Below are 19,982 nucleotides of genomic sequence, written 5' to 3' on the forward strand. Positions count from 1 at the left end.
AGGAGGTGGTGAACTCCCCCTCACTGGCTGTCTTCAAGCAAAGGTTGGATGCACACTTTTCTTGGATGCTTTAGGATGCTTAGGGCTGATCCTGCGTTGAGCAGGGGGTTGGACTAGATGGCCTGTATGGCCCCTTCCAACTCTATGATTCTATGATTCTGTGATTCTACCTAAGGAGGTGGTGAGCTCCCCCTCACTGGCAGTCTTCAAGCAAAGGTTGGATACACACTTTTCTTGGATGCTTTAGGATGCTCTGGGCTGATCCTGCGTTGAGCAGGGGGTTGGACTAGATGGCCTGTATGGCCCCTTCCAACTCTATGATTCTATGATTCTATAAACAGTCTACAATAATCGAAGTCTATCTATCAAAACAAGTTAGAGCGGAGGAATATCACCAGCCAAAACACACCTATCAACCATTTAGTCTCAGCCAATGGCATTTAAAAAATTAATTCTAGAAGCTGTTTGTTTTTCTCTTTCATTTCCCCCCTTTTAAGTGCCTCTTGTCAGTTTGCAAGAACCCAAGACTAATAATCACAGCCTATCCTCCACAGATTACAAATCAGTATTTTTCTACATTGCCTGAGTATGCAGACGTGGATTTTCTGTGGTCAGTCTCCTTGCATTCATAGCAGACAGAAACTGGAACATTTGCCATTAGAGGGAATTTGTGGAGGGCTGATTAATAGCAAATTCCTCCTCCCTGGGCCACAAGGCCACACTATGCAGTTCTGGCCAGAAATCCGTCCCTTTCTCCTTACCTACCCCTTTACCTTAATCTAGGGTGGGGCAGATTCATGTTGCGTATTGCTTTTCCAAATGCCTTAGATTTATCTTGAAGGAAACATTACCCACTCTGTATTGTGTGTGTCAATAGTATGAAAAAGGTCATGCAGCTCCTCTCTGCTCAGGATCCCATCAGCAAAGTAAGCTCTAAATTCATCAAAGGACAGTTTGCCATCATCTGAAATGAAACATGAAGAAAGAAAAATAGTTTCATGAGTAATGGGTTTCCCCCTGAAATTGAGGCAGCTTTAAGATGACATTTTTAAAGAAAATCGAATCGATCAAAGGGTTTCTATTTTTCAAATGTCTCAGTAATAACAAACTCATAGTTAAAAAGCTAAGTTCACCAGTGATAATATGTAAATACACAGGCCAGTTAACCTAATGAAGCTGCATAGGAAATTACTTTATATAGGGTGCCAACTGCCAGCTGAGACCTGGAGACATGGAATTACAACTGACCTCCAGTGTACAGAGAGTAGTTCTCCAGGAGAAAATGGCTGCTTTGGAGTAGGGTTGCCAGGTCCCTCCTGGCAGGTGGCAAGGGATGGGAGATACTTTGAGGAGAAAGAGAAAGGCTTAGGCTTCATTGCCAGCATTGATCCCTGGCCACATGAAGTTGGTTTGGCCTCGACCAGGCCCAGGGCCTTTTCAGCACTGCTTCCTGCCTGGTGGAAAGAGCTCCCAGAAGACCTAGGGGCCCTACTGGAACTAATTCCTCAGTGGAACTCTTATGCCCGGCATTTGGTTGAGGCTGGGTTGACAGAAGATCTTGTCCCTCCTCCAATGTCGCCTATTGGCAACTTCATCCCTGGAGATCTGGAAGGTTGGGGGAGGTGGGGTAGGAGTTTTGGCTTGTGGCTAGCTTGTTGGGGTTGAGGAATTGTGTGGTTTTATGTATTTTATTTGTATTGCATTTTATTTGCAAGCTGGCAAGGAAGGAGCAGAAGCCTATAAGTATAATTAATAAATAATAAATAAATAATAAATAGCACAGGAAGTGTTGTCATCACACCAGGTGACATTCTAGTATTTGGGCAAAAACTCTAGTAAAACCAGCTTCTACTATTGATATTTTGCCCAAATCCCAAAGTGTCTCCCAGACATCCCTGATGTAAAGGCTTCACTTCCTATGTGACACTGGCAATGAGGCCCCACTACCACCAGCCAACTGATCAGTGGTTGGGGGGTAGAGCCTGCTGGCAGGGGACCCCTTTGTCCACCAGGGGGTCTGGCAACCCTACTTTGGAGAGTAGACTCTATGACATTATACTTCACTGTGCTTCCTCCCCAGTTCCATCCCCAAATCTTCAGGACTTTCCCCATCCAGAGCTGGATGTATCAGGAGTGTGCTGTAGGATAGGTAACATGCTTTGGGTGCAGATGTTAACAGATTCACTCCCTAACATTGCCAGTTAAAAGTGTGAGAGAACTTTCTCTGCTTCAGATCCTAGAGATCCACTACGAGTCAGAGCAGACAGTATGGATTTTTCCGGACCAAAAGTCTGACTCAAAGTAGCTGCACACATTATGAGAGGGGATGTGTGTGATTAAGTGGAAACAGCGCACAGGTACATCACACTGTTGTTTTCATGCCACCCTACACAACTATTGCAACCAATAAACACACAACCAGCCACTTTCTATGGGAAGCCCTGCACTCTTCACAAAACATGAATGATTGGTGACATTATGGCACAGATTAAGTCTCAACCCTATGCATAATTAGTCTTTGACTCTGTACACATCAGACAAATGACCTGAGTTCCTTTTTTGTCAGGGTTCTGCTTTGAAACCCTATATGCATATAAACTCGTGTACAGCTTGTACATAGCAAAGTCAATGCAAGCAGGGTTTGGGCTGGGGATTGCAGCCATGTTCTTGCTCCTCTCCCCAGTCCATTCACACCAGATGTTTGGATAGGACAGCTGAATTACTTAAGAGCACTGTAGTTGCATGTTGGTATATATGACAAAATGTGTGTGTGTGTGGGGGGGGGGGTTGGAGGGTCCTCGCCCAGTCTATCATCTGACATGACCCCCAACAACCATCTTGACCTCTTCTAACTCAGATGCAGTTGCAATAACATCTCCATAGCTTGTAGACTGTAATCAGTCCAAAGCTAGGAAGAATCAAGTTGGCTTTGGAAATACTTCAATGCTTGCTTGTCAATAGCAACAAAAAAAGTGTAATTATAAATGCAAATATGACGTGCTGTTATATAGCTAAAACAAAAGCCACAGGAGGCTCCCATACAGAATGGCACAACATTGTGCATGAAATTGGCTATTGTCTTTGGCTTAAGCATCAAATTGAGAAACTAAACATGCCTGCTATTTGGCAACAGAGACTGAACATGAAACACTGAAGAGTGCCAGGAATAAATGTGGCTTAACACACAATTTCTTCAAATGCAGCTTGACTCAGCGGGAAATATACCCTGCTCAGTTCTCATTTGGCTGGCCCAGAAAGTCGATTAAGCCACATTAGTAGGGGGTTATACGAGAGAAAATGTAAAACACGTTCAGTTTCTTAATTGTTAGCAGACATTCAGGTTATAGGATGGATTCCCTTTTCCAGTAGTGATGGGATTGAAATTTACAAGGGGAAAGTTCTTATCAGAATAGAAATACCTTGGCATGGGAAAGTATCAGTTATAATAAACCAGCCCTAGAGGAAGCTGAAATTCAGGAGGAGTTTGTTTGGCTGGTGATAGCTTCCCCATTAACAGAAAGACCTCCCTGCTACTGGTCTCCCCAATTTTCAAAACTTACATTTGCAAAGGGGGAGGGAGTTGACAACAGGAAGGGCTGAATACTGTTTGTCAACTTTTTATTTTACATCCCATCGATGGCTCTGCCAAATGGCCTACGTCCTACAATAGGGGAGCCTACTTTTTTCAAGGAAGACACTGATACATTTACAGGTATGCTGCTACTATATTTTACTAAGTGACCTTGTGGCATCTTAGACTAACCTTCCTCACATGACTGCTGCTAGGATAAAATGGAAGAAAAGAGAACCATATATTCCTCCCTGGGCTCCTTGAAGGGAAGAGTGAAGTGGGAAGCCAACAAAAGAAGGCACCAAATAAATAAACTGGACTAAATTGCATATAAATCTGATGTCAAAATAAGATGATTCCAAAACCAGTGTGAGAACAACATAACCTTCCAGGATGTTCCATTGCTGATCTGAAAGTGACAATCCTCAGAGAAGGTCAGATTACAATTTGAGACTGCCGAATTTGAGTTCAGGGCTGAATGACACATGATTCTTATTACAGAGATAATTTTCTGCCCCCAAGCATTTCCTGCCTGCTGTAATCCAGTTGAGTGCATTATTTTTATTATTATTTATTATTTATTATATTTATATACCGCCCTCCCTGGGGGCTCAGGGTGCTGCATTGTACCTTTGCATCCTGACTCCATTCTTTGCAGCGCTCCTAGCCCACCTTCTGATTGGGATACAGGGACTCTGATAGCTCCATTCCAACTCACATCCGATAAAGGGAGCTTTGACTCCCAAAAGCTTATACCTTGTCAATCTTCTTGATCTCTACGGTGCTACTGGACTCAAATCTAGCTCTTTTACTGCACACTAACACGGCTGCCCTCTGGAACGATGCACAAAAATTGTTCCTTTTAGGCCATAGATGGCTAATCTAGTCCACATAGTCATTTGTTATAGATACTCAAGAGGCTAGCGGATATGTGCAGTAACCAGGTTAGTGTTGTTCTCACAGGAAGGAACTTTCCAGGGCTAATTTGTAAGGCTGCAATAAAAGAAACCCTGTGCAGGCTGGTTGCAGCCAAAGATAAGCATTTCTAAATTCGATGAGTTTCAGCACACTAGATTTTATTGACAAAACTAAGTGCACAGCTCTAACTGGATGCTGGCCATGGAAAACAGCCCATTTGTAGAAATTAGGGCTTCTTTTGTTCATTGTGGAACAACAGCCCCTTTCAGCAAGGATGTGGATTTCTAGTTAATGATAGACATTCCTTCTTATTGTTATCACTCTTTGAGGACTCTCGGTTGGCATTTTTCAAATGAAAATGGGCTTTTCTTGATAAACAACTGCCTGCTGCTTTTCTTGCTAGCTCAATTTCTGTGATGATTAATATGCTTGCATGTTAGAATTCTAATCTTCTACAGAAAACAAAGGTAGGGGATCCGATTTAACTGCTGTGAACATATTACGTGAAATGTTAGCTTCTGGGAGGAATTACAGTATTCACCCGACTGGAAATCCAGGTAACATCTGCTGGACCTAACTGAGCATTAGGCATTGAGCCCAGTCTACAGGATAAGACTTGGCCAGTGCTTTCGGTCACTCTTACGAACTGTGAGGCTACCTTCCAACTACCAACCATGCAAAGCCAGGATATAGAGAACAGTTTCTGATTTTTGATTTCCCCCCTCTTTAATGCTTTTATCACTGTTAGCTAGTAGTAAACATACCTTTATTGAATTTAGCTCTCTCATCTGCTGTGATACTGCAAGCTGAAAATATCCTTTGTGCCTAAATATTTGGCACCTTATTGATTTAAAGCAGGCCGTGGTTTCCTGATGGCCCTGGAAGGGTTTCCTGAATGGGTGGGAATACACACACACACACACACATATACACATATATACATATATACACATATACATACACACACACACAGTATTTATCAGGTAATATGACCATATACAGTCATGTTGACCCACCCAATAGGCAATGATGGGGGGTGGGGTGGGGAGGGGCCCTGGGTAGGCATATGCACAGCTATGCTTCTTAACTATATTCTGTACAATCATACCGCTTCTGGGGTTTTCTCAAAGCCTGAAGAATATTTCAGAGATTTATCAATGGCAAAAAAGTTGAGAAAGACTGTTTTAATTAGACAGAGACATCTGCTTTGTTTGAGAGAGGGTGGGTTTAGCTGCTTTTCTAATCTGGGTTTTAAAAGTCTGGGTTTTTTAAAGCAAGTGTTTTGACCTGGTATCTAAAAGAAGGTCCTTTGAGCTAATCTTGGTTAGGGTTACCAGTTGTGTTCTTTTTAGAGGGCATGTCTTTTTTTTTTTATGTCCTTCCTTTTGGGCTCTTAAAAAATAACCTAATAAAAATGTCTTTTGGGGTTAGGAAGTTAGGAATATTCATGTTGGAATAGGCAATGTCTGATGTACAAAGAACAAGAGAAGAAGACCCTTTAGGTGGCAGCATGAAGACTACTAGATGGGATAGTGAGGTCAGGACCTTAACAACAACACTTTTATTTTTATAGCCCACCTTTTCCGGTTGGCTCAGGGTGGGTGACAACAATGTTCTCCTCTTAAGTGTCAACTGTCTGTCTCCAGATTGCAATTTCCTGCTTTTTCTTGGAAGCCACAATTCAGGTTCAGGTTTTTTTTTTCTCTCTCTCGCTATCAAGTATATTAATTCCTAAATAAACTTTTATCTACTCTTTAATCACCTCTCTTAGTTATTTGCCAACGTATTCCTAGTTACTAGCATGTATCACAGCTAAAATAGTGGGGGCAATGAGATCTGTCGCAGTAATAACTTGTTTGAAATACTCAGAAGTGGAATATGCCCCCTTTCTTTGCTTCTCAAAACATGGTAACCCTAGTTCTTTGTGATTCCCCAACATTACAAGAAGTCCAGCTAGAGCTAAAGATTGTTCCTTCCCTGACAATCTTCTGGTCAGAAAAGACTTTTTAAAGACAAAAAAACAAACAAACAAACAACAACAACAACACCAAAACATCCATACTACTAAACTTTGAGCCTAAACACATTAGAAGCTGGATCTAATATACCTCTGGATTGCAGCCACCTGAACTGTCCAGTATAATCTTGGCACTTTCCTGAGCACCTTTGTTGGCGGTGGATTAGCTGTCAGCAATAAGTACCATTTTCACATGAGACAAAAACTATACAGTTTAATTCATTTCCCAGTAGGAAAAAAGCCATGCTCGAAACAGGTTTCTATGACTACTTGAGAGTATGCTAATGAAACTGATTAGAGAAGGTATGCAAGATCAGTGAGCTTGGTGGAAATAATTTCTTGAAGGCTGTGTTGCCAAGGGAAATGATACTGTAGCTGGTTAACTTTCATTTGATAGAGGCAAGTGTGATTTCAGAAAAATAGGTTTCTGCTCCATGAATCATCCATCTTCCTGTTAACCTGTGGCAAAGAGTGAACTTTTTCAAAAGATCAAGCAGTAGAAAATAGGAAGCTTTTACTTCAGAGAGTGAAAAGAAAAACTGGTTGCATCTCCATCGCGGTGAATTTGAATGAGCAGAGCAGTTGGGTTTGGGGTTGTGCCCTCAGTGCACTTTAGCTGCTTTGGCGAGCACCGAAGCCTGAGGCAGCTAGTGCCACAGTCCAGAGGAGAGGGGCATCTCCAGCGCCCCTCCGCGGCACTAGCTGCCTCAGACTTCCATGCTCGCCGAAGCAGCCAAAGTGCACCAGGAGTGCTCAACCCTAGTTGGGTTCTTTGAGCTGATTCTTTTTTTTACAATCCTGACTTGAGAAATTTGAACTCTGTAACCAAAGTACGGAGCAATGGGGACACTTCTGGCTCCCAAGATTCAAGAGCTATTCCACAGGCTGCTTACTCTGCAATCCAATGCAGATTACTCCAATCTAAACCCATGTGTATCAATGGGCTTTGGGGAAGTCTGCCCAAGATTGCACTCACACTCAATGTATGTTGCCTCCTCCGGATCCCCCAGCCATCTGTATGGACAAAATAAATTCCCTTTGAGGCATCATAGAATGTTATTTACTAAGTGATGGTATTATTTACTTCCATGTCATGAAAGATTTTGCCTGCACATTTCCACACATTAAGCCTCCTTTAAAGGGACAGAACTAGGGTCTGCACCAGGGCCCACATGGTGATTTAGAAGATCTGGTGACTACTTCCTCCTAGGTCAGGTTCTGGGAAATTATGGAATATGACTGGAACCATATTTAATATCTCACTCATGCTGAGTAAGGTTATCATGGAACCAACTCTCATCAAGTGGCCATCACCAGTTGACAAGTTCACTGTTCTGGGCCGCTCAGAGTTGAATCAGTTGCCACTAAGGACTTCTATGAACTACTTCTAGTCCTTCAAAGGATACACTTTCAAGAGTTGTGGAGGAAGGTATATTCTCAGGTCTGGGCCTACAAATCTCAGTCTTTCTGGGCAGAGGACCCAACTAACCATATCTAAATCCACTGTTCTTAAACCCCGGAAGGCATTTTTTAAAAAAGGACCAGCACATGTTCTTTCTTGACTGTTTCTGCACTAGAGATATTGTTCTTATTTGTATTTCTAAAAGGTTGAGTTTTTTGTCTGTTTCCGCACTGTAATTCACTTCTTTGTGTGAATTGCCCCCCTCACTTGCCCTGCAGCCAAGGAATCCCCAGAAAACCAGTTATCATTTTTTTAAAGTGGGAGCTAACGGGGTCTAATTTGAGGCTGTCAAATTGGGGTTTTCCCTGTGCCTGTCATTTTGAGTTGTTTGGGAGTGCCCTTTTCCTCATTGATATCCTCCCTCTCCCCTCTCTCCCTGTTCCAAAAAATCTGCCCTTTTACAATGCTGTTACAATGCTGTTTCTAATTTTTTAAAAAGCATTCTAGCAGCCTTCACAGCAGTGTTATAATGTTATAACTCAGTTATATTTGGGGCACTTTGGGAGGGAAGGGATGAAATCTGCCTTTTAAAAAAAGAGGTGGTTGCATTATCAAGCTGTTTCTAAGTTTTAAAGAAAGCAGTCGTATAGTATTACACAGCAGTGTTATGATGTTATAACGTTATAATGTTAGAACTCAGGTTTTTTTTAAAAAATTACATTTGGGACACTTTGGGGGGAAGGGGGGGAAGCAATCAAGGATGCAGAATGGTGGGATTAAGGGGCGCAAAGAAAACAAAGGTGCAAGTAGGTACCGTTTTGCAAAAAAAAACACATTTGTTCGAAAAGTGGAAGGGAGAAAGCATGATGGGAAGCTGCCACTGTCAGACTCAGTGTGGAAAGCATGTCACAAATTCAGCCTGGGAAATCGAGGGGGAGCCCAAATGTGCAAATGCTACAGTCAACTGGCAGCATTCATGAGATGTGAGGCTAAAAGCGAGGCTAAAACAAGGTATACCTCCTAATGTGAAAACAGTCTCTGTTTCCGTTCTCTCAAGAAAGGGGGGAATTAAAGATTCCCGAAAGGAATTTTGGCTCTGGAAACAGCACAAGCAGAGAGGATTAATGTCATCCTTTCAAACCCCTGCTCCACAACAGGGATTCATGCAGTCGCTTTGAGCACCTAAATGATCTTATCACAGAATGAAGTTATCCATTATGGTTTGACACTAAGGCTTTCAAAGAGACAGAGAAAGAAACAGAATTTCATCTTTTTCAAAAGGAAGAAACTGAAAATAGTAATAGCACGACAGTGACAGCATGGCGTGAAATCACAGAATGGTCAATTGATCATCTGCCGTGGCAGTTGAGGTTGTTCATCTTGAGTCACAGAAAAGAACAAGCTACACAGCATTCATTGCATAACCCTGTAGTCTTAACCATTTGTTTTCAGAGTCTATTGTATCATAAAAGACCACGGACAACAAAGTGAATGCTACTTTCTCATTTCATTTGCTCAGTTGGGAATTCAAATATTGAAAGGTGTCAACAAATGTTAGCAGGAACATACAAACGTATTATTTTCCTCAATACCTGCTTCCGAACAATGATACAGAATTCACGCAGGCTTCTCCATGCCTTTTTGGTGCAAGTTCTTTCCCCTACCAATACCTGCCTAAATGGAAGGATAATTGTGAAACTTAGTTGAGGCATAATTAAAGCCTATTGAAACTTCGGCCCACTCCCTGCCAACCAATGTTTCACCAATTGGATTCCAACTATAGAAGTATTGATCGGTGGAAAATCAATGAAACCACTTAGAAAGAATCAAACACTACCTAAGAACTCCAGCTTTAGAACTGGGATGCTAATTATGGCAAAACCAGATTCCTTGTATGATTTTTAGGAGTTCTTGATGCTCTCCTCTATCAAGATGGTTGTCAATATATGATTTTCGTGATCAGAATTGCTACCTGCTTAATAGCCTCTTCCAAATAACATAGGAGCAGTAGCTGTTCCTGAACTAAAAGCACAAGACAAATAACTGAAGCTAAATTGCCCTTTTTAACATATTAAAAGAAACCACATCTAAAAGCAGCTAAGCAATTTTCAGGGAGGGAAACAAATACACCTTGAAAGTGATTATTTAATGGTCATAAAGGGAGAACAGCTTAAGGCACTATGCAAATAATGTTACAAAAAACTGAGAAAGGGAACATTTCAGCTATGAATGACCAACCTGGTTTCTTCCAGGCAGAATTGACGTTTCTTATCACACTTCATCAGGTCCATGTAACTGGAAGATTCCTTAAAGAAAAGGAATCTCCAAAACAGAATGCTTGGAGGATATATCCATCCCTTTGATTTTAGACACCATTTGTTTTCCTTCTTCATCACGGTCATCCCATATTGCATAAGATATATTAGGATCACCCAAGTCATGAATTCTTTAAAATCCCAGCTCTAGCTTTCCTCAATTGTTTTAGCATTGCATTTCAAATACCTTGCCTGCAAAAATCCTATGCTTCTTTTAGAAATAAAATTAAGTAGTCACATAGGTATTTCTTCATACTGTCAAAACGGTATTTCCTTTCCATTCATTCTTTTTCATCAAGTCCCTTTGGAATACAAAATACTTAATGAGATTTGTATTGCACAGGAAACCATCTTAAGATCTCTACTAGCCTTTTTCAAAGGGAAAGTACAGACAGGGTTAGACAAACTGAAGGTTGAACCTCTCCACTTCCACACTGCTTCACTAACAAAATCCATCCCTCTTTACCTCCATCTCATATTCTTGGAGAGGGGCCATGATGCGGTGTTAGAGCCTCCGTGTGGCATGCAGAGGTTCCCAGTTTCCATCCCCAGCAGAACTGTGGCAGCTCAGGACATAGAGAATGTGAAAAGACTCCACCAGAAACCCTGGAGCACCAATGCAAGTCTGCAAGGACAATACCGACCTTGATTGACTGAGGGCCTGGTTCAGCATGGGGCAGTTTTATGCGTTCTTATATTTTGCAAATATTGAAAACCACCTTAAGCTTTGGCTTTCAGGGGGAAAGGTGGAATTAACATATTTTAAAGAAATCACTAAAAGGGAAAAGGCAGGTGTCCAACATGGCAAAAATATGCTAGTTGGATTCAGTTATGGGTCTTCCAGCATCATGGTCATTGTGGTACTAAATCAGACCATAGAGTTGCTGTCTTTAAGCTAGATCAGTGGTCGTCAATATTATCTCATCTGGCTGGCAGCAGTTCTACAAAGACTTGGGCATAGAAAGAGCTTCCCCAATATGTAATGAGAGCTAATCAGACTAGAGATGCCAGGGACTGAATGAAACATTTTGCACCCTATAAGGCTGAACCTCCCTGTTGACCTATCTAGAGCCCAATACCTACTATTTTGGCGGCCTTTTCAGTGTCTGTTTTTTTTTTTAAGTCCTGCCACCCGCGACATCAAGGAATATTGTAGCAATATTCTGGATGTAATCCTTGTATGTTGTCACAGTATATATCAAGACCGGTGCAAAGAAAATAGATTTAAATTATGCACAACGATGGGATACACAGGAGAACATGGATCACCCTTTAGATGAACAGGGAAATTCTTATGAAATCTCTGCAAACTACTGGCAACAGCTTTTGAACAAAATTGAAAAATAAACCCGTGCCATCTCATTGTTTTAAAACTGGAGTTGCAGTTATGGTCTACTGAGATCTGGAAGGGTGAAGCATCAAAGCTGTGATGATGAAACAAAGGATACAAGATGGCCACCTGTGAGATGGCGATTAATGTTTACTCTTGAAAGGTTCAGTGAGAATCCTTTATTTCACATGCAACATAACCATTATTAACCTGTCTGGGGTGTCAGGAACTCTCCACAGTCTTTCACACTACCAGCTGATCCTTGATTGATTGAACTTGGAACCTTCAGTGTGCAAAGTAGATGCTCTGCCACAGAATTACGGCCCCTCCTTTGCTCTGAATGGAGAAGGAGGAGGAGGAGGAAGATTTGATTCTTATATGCTGCTTTTCTCTACCCGAAGGAGTCTCAAAGGGGCTTACATTCATCTTCCCTTTCCTCTCCCCACAACAGACAGCCTGTGAGGTGGATGAGGCTGAGAGAGCCCTGATATGACTGCTCAGTCAGAACAGCTTTATCAGTGCCGTGGCAAGCCCAAAGTCACCCAGTTGGTTGCATGTGGGGGAGCAGAGAATCAAATCTCGCTAGCTAGATAAGAAGTCTGTGCTCCTAACCACTATACCAGGCTGGTGTCTTGAAAGGGAAGGTGAGGGAGTAAGTGGTATTTTACAGCCTTTCCCAGTAATGCACAGCTTAGCACAGTGATTTGAGCAACCTCTTACCTGCTAGTACCTGTGAAATTTGATTGCTCATGCTAGTGTCATGTGAGCCCCTACAAGCAGAAGCTCAAATTTAAACATATAGGATATAGGTTACAATGTGAGAAAAATCATAGGAAGAGGCTGTTGAATTGCATTGCCTGTTGCAGGGCTGCTAACACTCACCCATGTTCCTACCACATAGCCAACCTATAAAAATTATTTCTGGAATCATTGATGGATTAGTTCTTGCAGTTTACACACTCTTCTCTCTTACTCACTGGCAAAAATGGAGCTTTATTTTTTAAGGCGCACATGTTCACACATACAATCTATGGATGCTAGACTGGTATCTACTGGAGATGCTTTAGGCAGGGTATCCTGCATTGTAGTTCTATAATCACACACCCCAGTTCAGCAAATTTTCTGCAGTACAATTACCCTCAAAGAAGCCCTGAGCTCAGGTTCTCAAAGACCTCCCCCCTATTTGTGTCAACGAATAGGGCCGCTCAGTTGCCTTTGCACAACAGAGCCCTGAAACAACTCCATCCAATACTTTTTTTACAACCTGGTATGTAGGAACTCCATGTGTGCACAGAGACAATGGAATGGAATGATTTTTGAAAGGACCAAAAAATGCTGATCTATAAGCCTTGCCCAAGTAATATTTATCCAGCCACAAGAGTCCAACAGAAAAATCAGCAGAATTCAGGGTACAGTGTGCTATCAAGAGGACAGAGATGTTATTTCAAAGCAAATAGTTTCACATGGATCCAGCAAAAACAGAAATTCCTGGGAGGGCAGGCTAGGAGGAAGATGCCATATACAATCCCATTGATTGGAATGCTACTTGAATATATATATCTATATTTAAAAAAACAAATATTCAACTTACCATTTTTGTCTGCTCTTCTCAAAATCTATAAATAAATATATATATATTAAAAACATTCGCATTTAGTATATTGCTATTTTGCTTTGCAGCAAATTAAACAGTTACTGAATAGTGAATATTTTAATACAAGCAGTATTTTGGGGGGCACCAAGGCAACATTTCTTTTCTTGATTCGGGTAAGGCATCTCCATGCATTATTTGTTTATTGCCATTGTATACTGTCCTCCCTTAAGGTTCAGGAGAAGGACTGAGCTGTCAGTTGTAAGCATCCTGTGTGAAGGGTGTAACCCACCCCCTCCATGCCCACATTTCTCTAGTAAGAAATCTCCACTATTGTGACAACTATTGCTCAAGCAGCCTCACTAGTGCCAATTACTACTAGAAGGCTATGGCTGTCTTCAGATAATTGTGTTGGGTCACTTCCTTCATCCTCAAGGATTGCTGGAACCCCATGATGCAATAATTAAACACAATTTAAAAGCATTTTTCAGAGCTCGAAGTGCTTCATGCATATTGGGTTGGAACCAGATTAAATGTCCTCCTTTCTACCACAGACCCACTTTTATACTGTCCCTAGGGGTTGCCCACCTCCAAGAAGCCCCATTTAATAGAGATCAGGGGGGTGGCAATGGGATAGGGGAGGCAGGCAAGTTCCACTCCACTGATAGGAAATTGAGTGGATCCAATATATTGCCATAATCTATGACAACCATTGTGGGCAAGCAAATAGTATAAATTGAAGATGGAGGGCTGGGATTTGGCTGCCAAAAAAATTGCCCTGTTCCTTTAATAGAGGCTGAACAGGATATTATTTAATTGGTGCTGATGATATTTACCTATTTGCCATGAAAAGCTTCAGCTGCCCATTCCATGCGTTAAGCCCCTATTAAAGGGACAGGACAACCTTTCTCTGCTCCTTTCCATTGGGAAAGTTTGAGAGTCTTTGGCTTGGGGGAGAGGGTTCAGATTGCCTTTTGAGTCTTTAACAGCAGCATGGCAGAAATTCAATTGATGAAACTTCATTTTCCTGGACAAAAAACTCCACCTGTTGAATTTTCTTAAACACACAGGAAAACTTGCAGGCAAAGGGAAAAGGAAGATATTGTTGTAAATGTAGTCTTTAACATTCTTGAACATTCCAATTTGATGCACTTCATGTAGAGCAAATCCAATTGGCTGCAACTCAATCCCACTTGAATCAATGAATTGTTTCTTTATGGGGAAGTTTGGTGCTCAGTTGCTACTTGAGGCAGCTACGGAATCTAGAGTCCACAACAGGCTTTTCAACCAGGGTTTTGTAAAGGCCCAAGAGGGGTTTCATCAATTGGGTGGGAGTCAATTATTTTTTAATATATTTTTTAAAAATTTCAAAAAAATGATGTGACCATATCTGGTCATGTTGACCTGCCCACCCCTCCAAAATGGCCAAAAATGAGCCTGGAGAGGGTGGGGTGGAGAGGGTCCCCAGCCAAACAAATCCTTGCTGGCCATGGTTCATTGAACATGTAGCGACTGTACTGTATCAGTCCACACAGAAGTACTTTAGGTTGCCGAAATTTGTAAACATGCCTTAACTTTTTGTTTTAATAGAACTAAAATGAATTAGCACACAAACATGCTCTGTGGAGCACTATTGCAACTTTCATTAAATGTGTGGCCCAACATTTAATATCGGACATACATTTAATTGTGATATATAATATTTTGCTGTACTTGATAAGCCATGTGCATTTAATGTTGTACAGTTTGAGATTACATATTAGGTGAAAGCCAAAAATAAAAGCAAACAAAAGATGACAATACAACTTTGTGACATTCATTATGAAGACAAAAAAATAGCATTTAAAATAGATTTTTTAAAACCAAAAATGTGAATGGTGGGCTTGAAAACTTTGACTTAATATTTACAAGTTATCTTTTCTGAATTTTTAAAACATTGTTATTATTTATGATGATATATTTCCATCAACAAGGGCCCTGCTAAGGGCCCTGCGGGATCTACCAGCTTTCCGCAGGGCCTGTAAGACGGAGCTCTTCTGCCAGGCATATGGTTGAGGCCAGGGCAGCTCTCCCACAAATCCATCAGAGGATCCCCTCCAATATTGAGATCTCTAACATCGAGATCATTGTTAGATCTATTGTATTGGCGCCACCCTCTTCTGAATATTATTCTCCCCACCAGGCTGAACTTGGGGGGAAGTCAGGTAACTAAGATCAGAATTGTGACCACCGCTGCTTATATGTTATATGTAACTTTTGTTGATGTTAATTGGGGTTTTTATGGGGATTTTATTGTGTTTTAACTATTTATGTTGTAAACTGCCCTGAGACCTATTTGGAGAAGGGCGGTCTAAAAATTAAATAATAATAATAATAACAATTGATGTAAGAAACAGTCAATTAAAATACATTTTATACTTCCAATTTAATGATTCCAGTTGATTCCATTGTTCAAAAACTTCTATTTATAGTAGGACTTATGCAGGAAAGCTGAAAGTATGATTTGTAGTGGTTAAAAATAAACATTTTTCAGGGAGTAAACCGTACTGAATAATATGGGACTTTCTTCTGAGTAGACTGGCTTAGGATTGCTCATGTACCATGCATCCTACAGGAGAGCTGTTCCCCAGATCGGTTCTAGTCCAATCCATTTCTTACTTAGCACTGATGTTTCCTTATGAGACTGTCAAATTGATCTACAAACCTGTTCAAATGTTTGAGTGTTATCTGCATTAGCCATGTAAACTACAGTATTAATCAAAGCAGCAGATGATCTATTTCCCATTGTAAGCAATGAATACTGGCCATAGGTTGAAAACTACAGACGAACCAAAGAATGGTTTAAGATTAGGATTTCTGCCTGTAACTGTATTTAATGAGGCATTAGAGCATCGCAAGAGATAAATCTTGAATACACAGAAAGGGAACAAAGAAACCTGACATTCCTTTGATATATGAGCTTGAGGAGGGATTTGTTGAGGCGGGGGAGACTCTCTAGTGTAACGAAGTGTAAATAATATATTAACATGTCTCTTTGTAAAAAAAAAAAGAGCTTCATTATTCCCCACAAGCATGTCAGTATGCCTCTCCCCAAAGTCCCCATTGCTCTGCACATTTCCCTGAAGACCATACAATAAATATTTATTTTCCTCCAGTTCCATCTAAACTGCTCCGGAGATCTAGGTCTAAACACACAATTTTATTATAGCATCTCTAGTCTCTGTAGCAGTCTCAAGTAGCAACTGAACTGAGCACCAAAATGTCCTTTCCCCACTCTCCATTCTTAAAAAGAAATTCCCCCCAAACTATCCCTGGAATGACTCCTTGATTCAAGGGGGACTGAGGGTCCAGGCAAATGGATTTCCTCTTTGGGATTACCTGCTTAGGATCAGAATGTTAAAGAGTAAAGTAACAGCAGTAGCTCCCTTTCCCCCTGGACCTGAAAGGTTTCCTGTGCTTTTAAGAAAATTCAACAGGTGCCTTTTTCCCTGGGCAGCTTCACCTGTTGAATTTATACCACACAGCTGTTAACGACTGGAGGGGCAATGCTCCCCTCCCCTCTCCTCCACCTCTTCCCTCCTGGAAAACAAAGACTCTCAAACTTTCCCCAGGGGATGGGAGGGGGGGTGAGACCAGCTTGTTTGGGCAATTAACCCTTTCATGCTTACATCAAGGAAGATGGACAGCCCCTTGGTCATCGTCAAGGCAGAGCGGAATTCTTCGGAGGGGTTGTTGGGGGGAGACGGAGATGCTTCCATGCAGTCACTGTCCATGCTGGTTGCTGCTCTCGGAGCGCCGGGATAAGAACAAGGACCGAGCGAGCGGCAGGTTTGGGCTGCTCTTTCCTTGGAGCTGGGTCTCTCTGTCTTCTTCTGCGTCAGAGCCGTATCAGTTTTGGGCAATGCCACTTTACTTTCCAAAGGACCCGTCTGCCTCTTCCAACCTCCGGCTAGCCTAGGAGACTAGAGAGAGCGGATCAATCTGCTTGGGCTTTCTCCTCCCTCTCTGATGCATGGGGGGAAAGGGGGGGGGGAGAGAAGAGAACAAAATCCTCCACATTCTACTTGTCAGCATCTGGCTTATCTGATGCTCAGACCTACCTGAACACACAAACGTTAGGACATGTGAAGCATTCATTGAAGAGTATGAGCTTTCAACCTTTCTTTTATCCTGGAGGAGCTGTAACACCTGCCTCGTAACCATCCCTGCTCTTACAGAAAGGCATGCTAGCACATACTAGTTCTTATAAGACTGGTGGATGCTGCTCTTAAGTAAGTTTGAACATTGGCAGGTCCTTTAAAAAGAAAAAGAGGGAGAGAGACTTTCAAGATTAACTAGGTGTTCCTAGCCTCCCCTTACAGGTTTAATGTCTCTTTTTTCACTAGTCCCAGCTGAATATTTGGGTTTGCCCCAGGTGGTAAGGAAATGACTGCCGTCAGCACTAAGTCATCATTCCAATCATAAAGTAGATGAAAACAAGAATTAGGTTGCCCATAGCCAGAGTGCTTGTCAGATTCCCCAAGTATGCAGAAAAACATGAATTGGTAAAATAACAAAAGGGAGAGGAGCAGAGATGTTCAAAAATGCTGAGAGCATCTCTTAATTAAGGATAAAGCAGGGAGAAATCCCAAGCCCTGTGTAGTGCTGCCTGCAGGTGGGGGACAACTAACAACAGGGTTTCTTCAGTGGTGGCACCTTGACTTTCAAAATGCTCCCCCCCCAGCTTGTCAGGGATCTTTCCTACTTTCCTACAGCACTGGGCCAAAGCATTTCTTTCTTAGTCATCATTGTACATATTTTATGGTCTGATTGGAGTCTTTTAAGTGTATATTTAGGCTCTTTCCTACCCTTTTATGCACTGATCCATTTTAACATTAACATTTAACAGCTCAAAAATAAAGTTCTGCTGCTTTCTGATTTTATTACCTTGTTTTGCTTTTTCAACAGGTGCAAGCACCAAGCATGTTTCTGGAGAGGCAGCTTTTCTACTCAGGTTATAAGGCTGCACTGTACAAAATGTTTCACAAAGTTACTTGGATAAATTATGAGGAATGCTGGCTGTGACTTGGCAGCACTTTATACACACACACAGGAACGTAAGCACCTACTTCTACACAACTGGAAAAGCTCAGGTTCTTCCCACCTGTTCACCCTCATTTCTCAAGGGAAGTACATTAGCAAACTTTTGACATGTTGCATTCTGTTAGGGATTCTGCTATATAAATCTAACAGGCAGGCATATTCTTCTTCTAAAGTAACATTCATTTTTTATGGCAGAATGCTTTAGCAGCCTGTGAAGAAATGCACTTTTTCTTTGTAGGTTTGAAATGAGCAAAGCCTTCACTCTGAGTTTTAAAAGTTTTTCCCCCCTCTTTGGGCAGGGAACAGGAAGCAAAGGGGGGGGGGGGAGTCAGTTCAACTGCTTTCCAGACTTACCTCAGCCCACCTTCCTACAGGTGCTAACAGAACTAGATAATGAGTGGGTCAAGCTTTCTCGCTTCTCCAAGCATGGAACAGAGATTTGGAGGACTATAGACTAGAGAGGCTCCAGGAAGAATCTCCTAGAAATGCTTTTCTGACCCAGCCTGACCTGGTCAGTGGGTGGGGAAAAGAGAGGTGATTAAACTCAGGGGAGAAAAGGGGAAGGGTTTGTTTTGGTGCTGTATCCATCAGAACCGACAGAACTCTTTACTGAACAAGGAAATCTGATGAAAGCTTCAAGGTAATGGAAACTCTGTAGAGATCTATAATTTCCTAAACTAAGGAGCCTGTCCTATATTCTATGATCTCATAGGGCAAGAAAAGAGAGAGGCGCAGAGGAATGGCATTTTGCCTATATCTTTTGAATCCCTTGATCAATCTGGTGATGGGCTAAAAGTAGGTTTGTGAATTTCTTTTTTTTAATAAATACTTGGTAACTGTTGATGCTGGTAGTGGTTCTTTGAACCACATAGACCTGTACTGTCTTGGACATACATTTTAACAGGAATGCCTGGGGAAGTTGGCAAGCAGTTGGTAAGCAATTATTCTTCCTGGGAAGCACAAGACAGTAAATTGTCCCTGTGGTGATTAGGCACTGGGCAGCAGAAGACACAGAGGCAAGGCCTCAGAACTTGGAAGGGTAACTGGGAGTCTTGGTTCTCCCAATGGGCAATTCCATACTAAGGTCATGCTGTCATGGCAGGTTACCCAAGAGAGAAAGAGAAGCCTCTCCAGGTGTTGGGAAAACCTTGGAGAGTACGGTGGAATAGGGCCTGCAGCCAGAGCAGGTCTGTTCCACCACAAAGCCCACGGATAGACAGTGGGGGATTTGATGCATCCTCAGACCTATTTTAATCTGAGCAATTTCAGTTCTTGAGAAACACGAGTGAATTTCATGAAAGCCTAATAAAATGCTAAAAGCGTGGTTTCTTTTACAGTGGCTGAAATTTCAAGAAATACAAAACAATCGTTTTAGATAGTAAGCTAAAAGTAGTTAGTAACATGAAACTTCAAAAGCCATTTCTTTCTAATTACACAAAATCTCTTTGAAACAGAAGATCAAACCATGTGTTGCATTTTTGCTAGGAAGAGCTTTGCAAGAAAAACTGTGTGCATCCAAATTAGCCAAGTCGTTGTCGTCCATGGCTGCTATAGCTCAGTCAGAGAATGAAATTATCACATTTTTCAGAGAAGTACAATCTGTTGGGATCATGGTCAGGTCGTTAAACTGACTGACCTCTAAATCATACTTGCAGTTTGTCTCCTCCTTTGGACCTGGGCAGCTGAAGGCATCCTTCAAATGATTGGAATAAAATGTACTGTATTGCCAGCTTTTTGTGTTTGCATCATCAGTGGC

General features: G+C 41.7%; 1 protein-coding gene across 6 annotated transcripts in view; it reads right to left on the reverse strand.

Annotated features, from left to right (window-relative positions):
- NECAB1 (N-terminal EF-hand calcium binding protein 1) overlaps positions 1-19,982 on the reverse strand; it is a 92,595-nt gene that overhangs the window by 44,544 nt on the left and 28,069 nt on the right. For all 6 annotated transcript variants that reach the window (XR_013234055.1, XR_013234056.1, XR_013234054.1 and 3 more), the window contains 3 exons: positions 16,813-17,106; positions 13,145-13,169; positions 856-964 (listed from right to left, as the gene is read on the reverse strand). Coding sequence is in view for 3 of the 6 variants with exons in the window: in XM_077351943.1 (XP_077208058.1) it covers positions 856-964; positions 13,145-13,169; positions 16,813-17,106 (428 nt within the window). In the remaining 3 variants the exon portion in view is untranslated. The remainder of the gene's footprint in view (positions 1-855; positions 965-13,144; positions 13,170-16,812; positions 17,107-19,982) is intronic.

Source organism: Paroedura picta, chromosome 9 (genome assembly GCF_049243985.1).
Source record: "Paroedura picta isolate Pp20150507F chromosome 9, Ppicta_v3.0, whole genome shotgun sequence".
In the NCBI taxonomy this organism is placed as follows: domain Eukaryota; kingdom Metazoa; phylum Chordata; class Lepidosauria; order Squamata; family Gekkonidae; genus Paroedura; species Paroedura picta.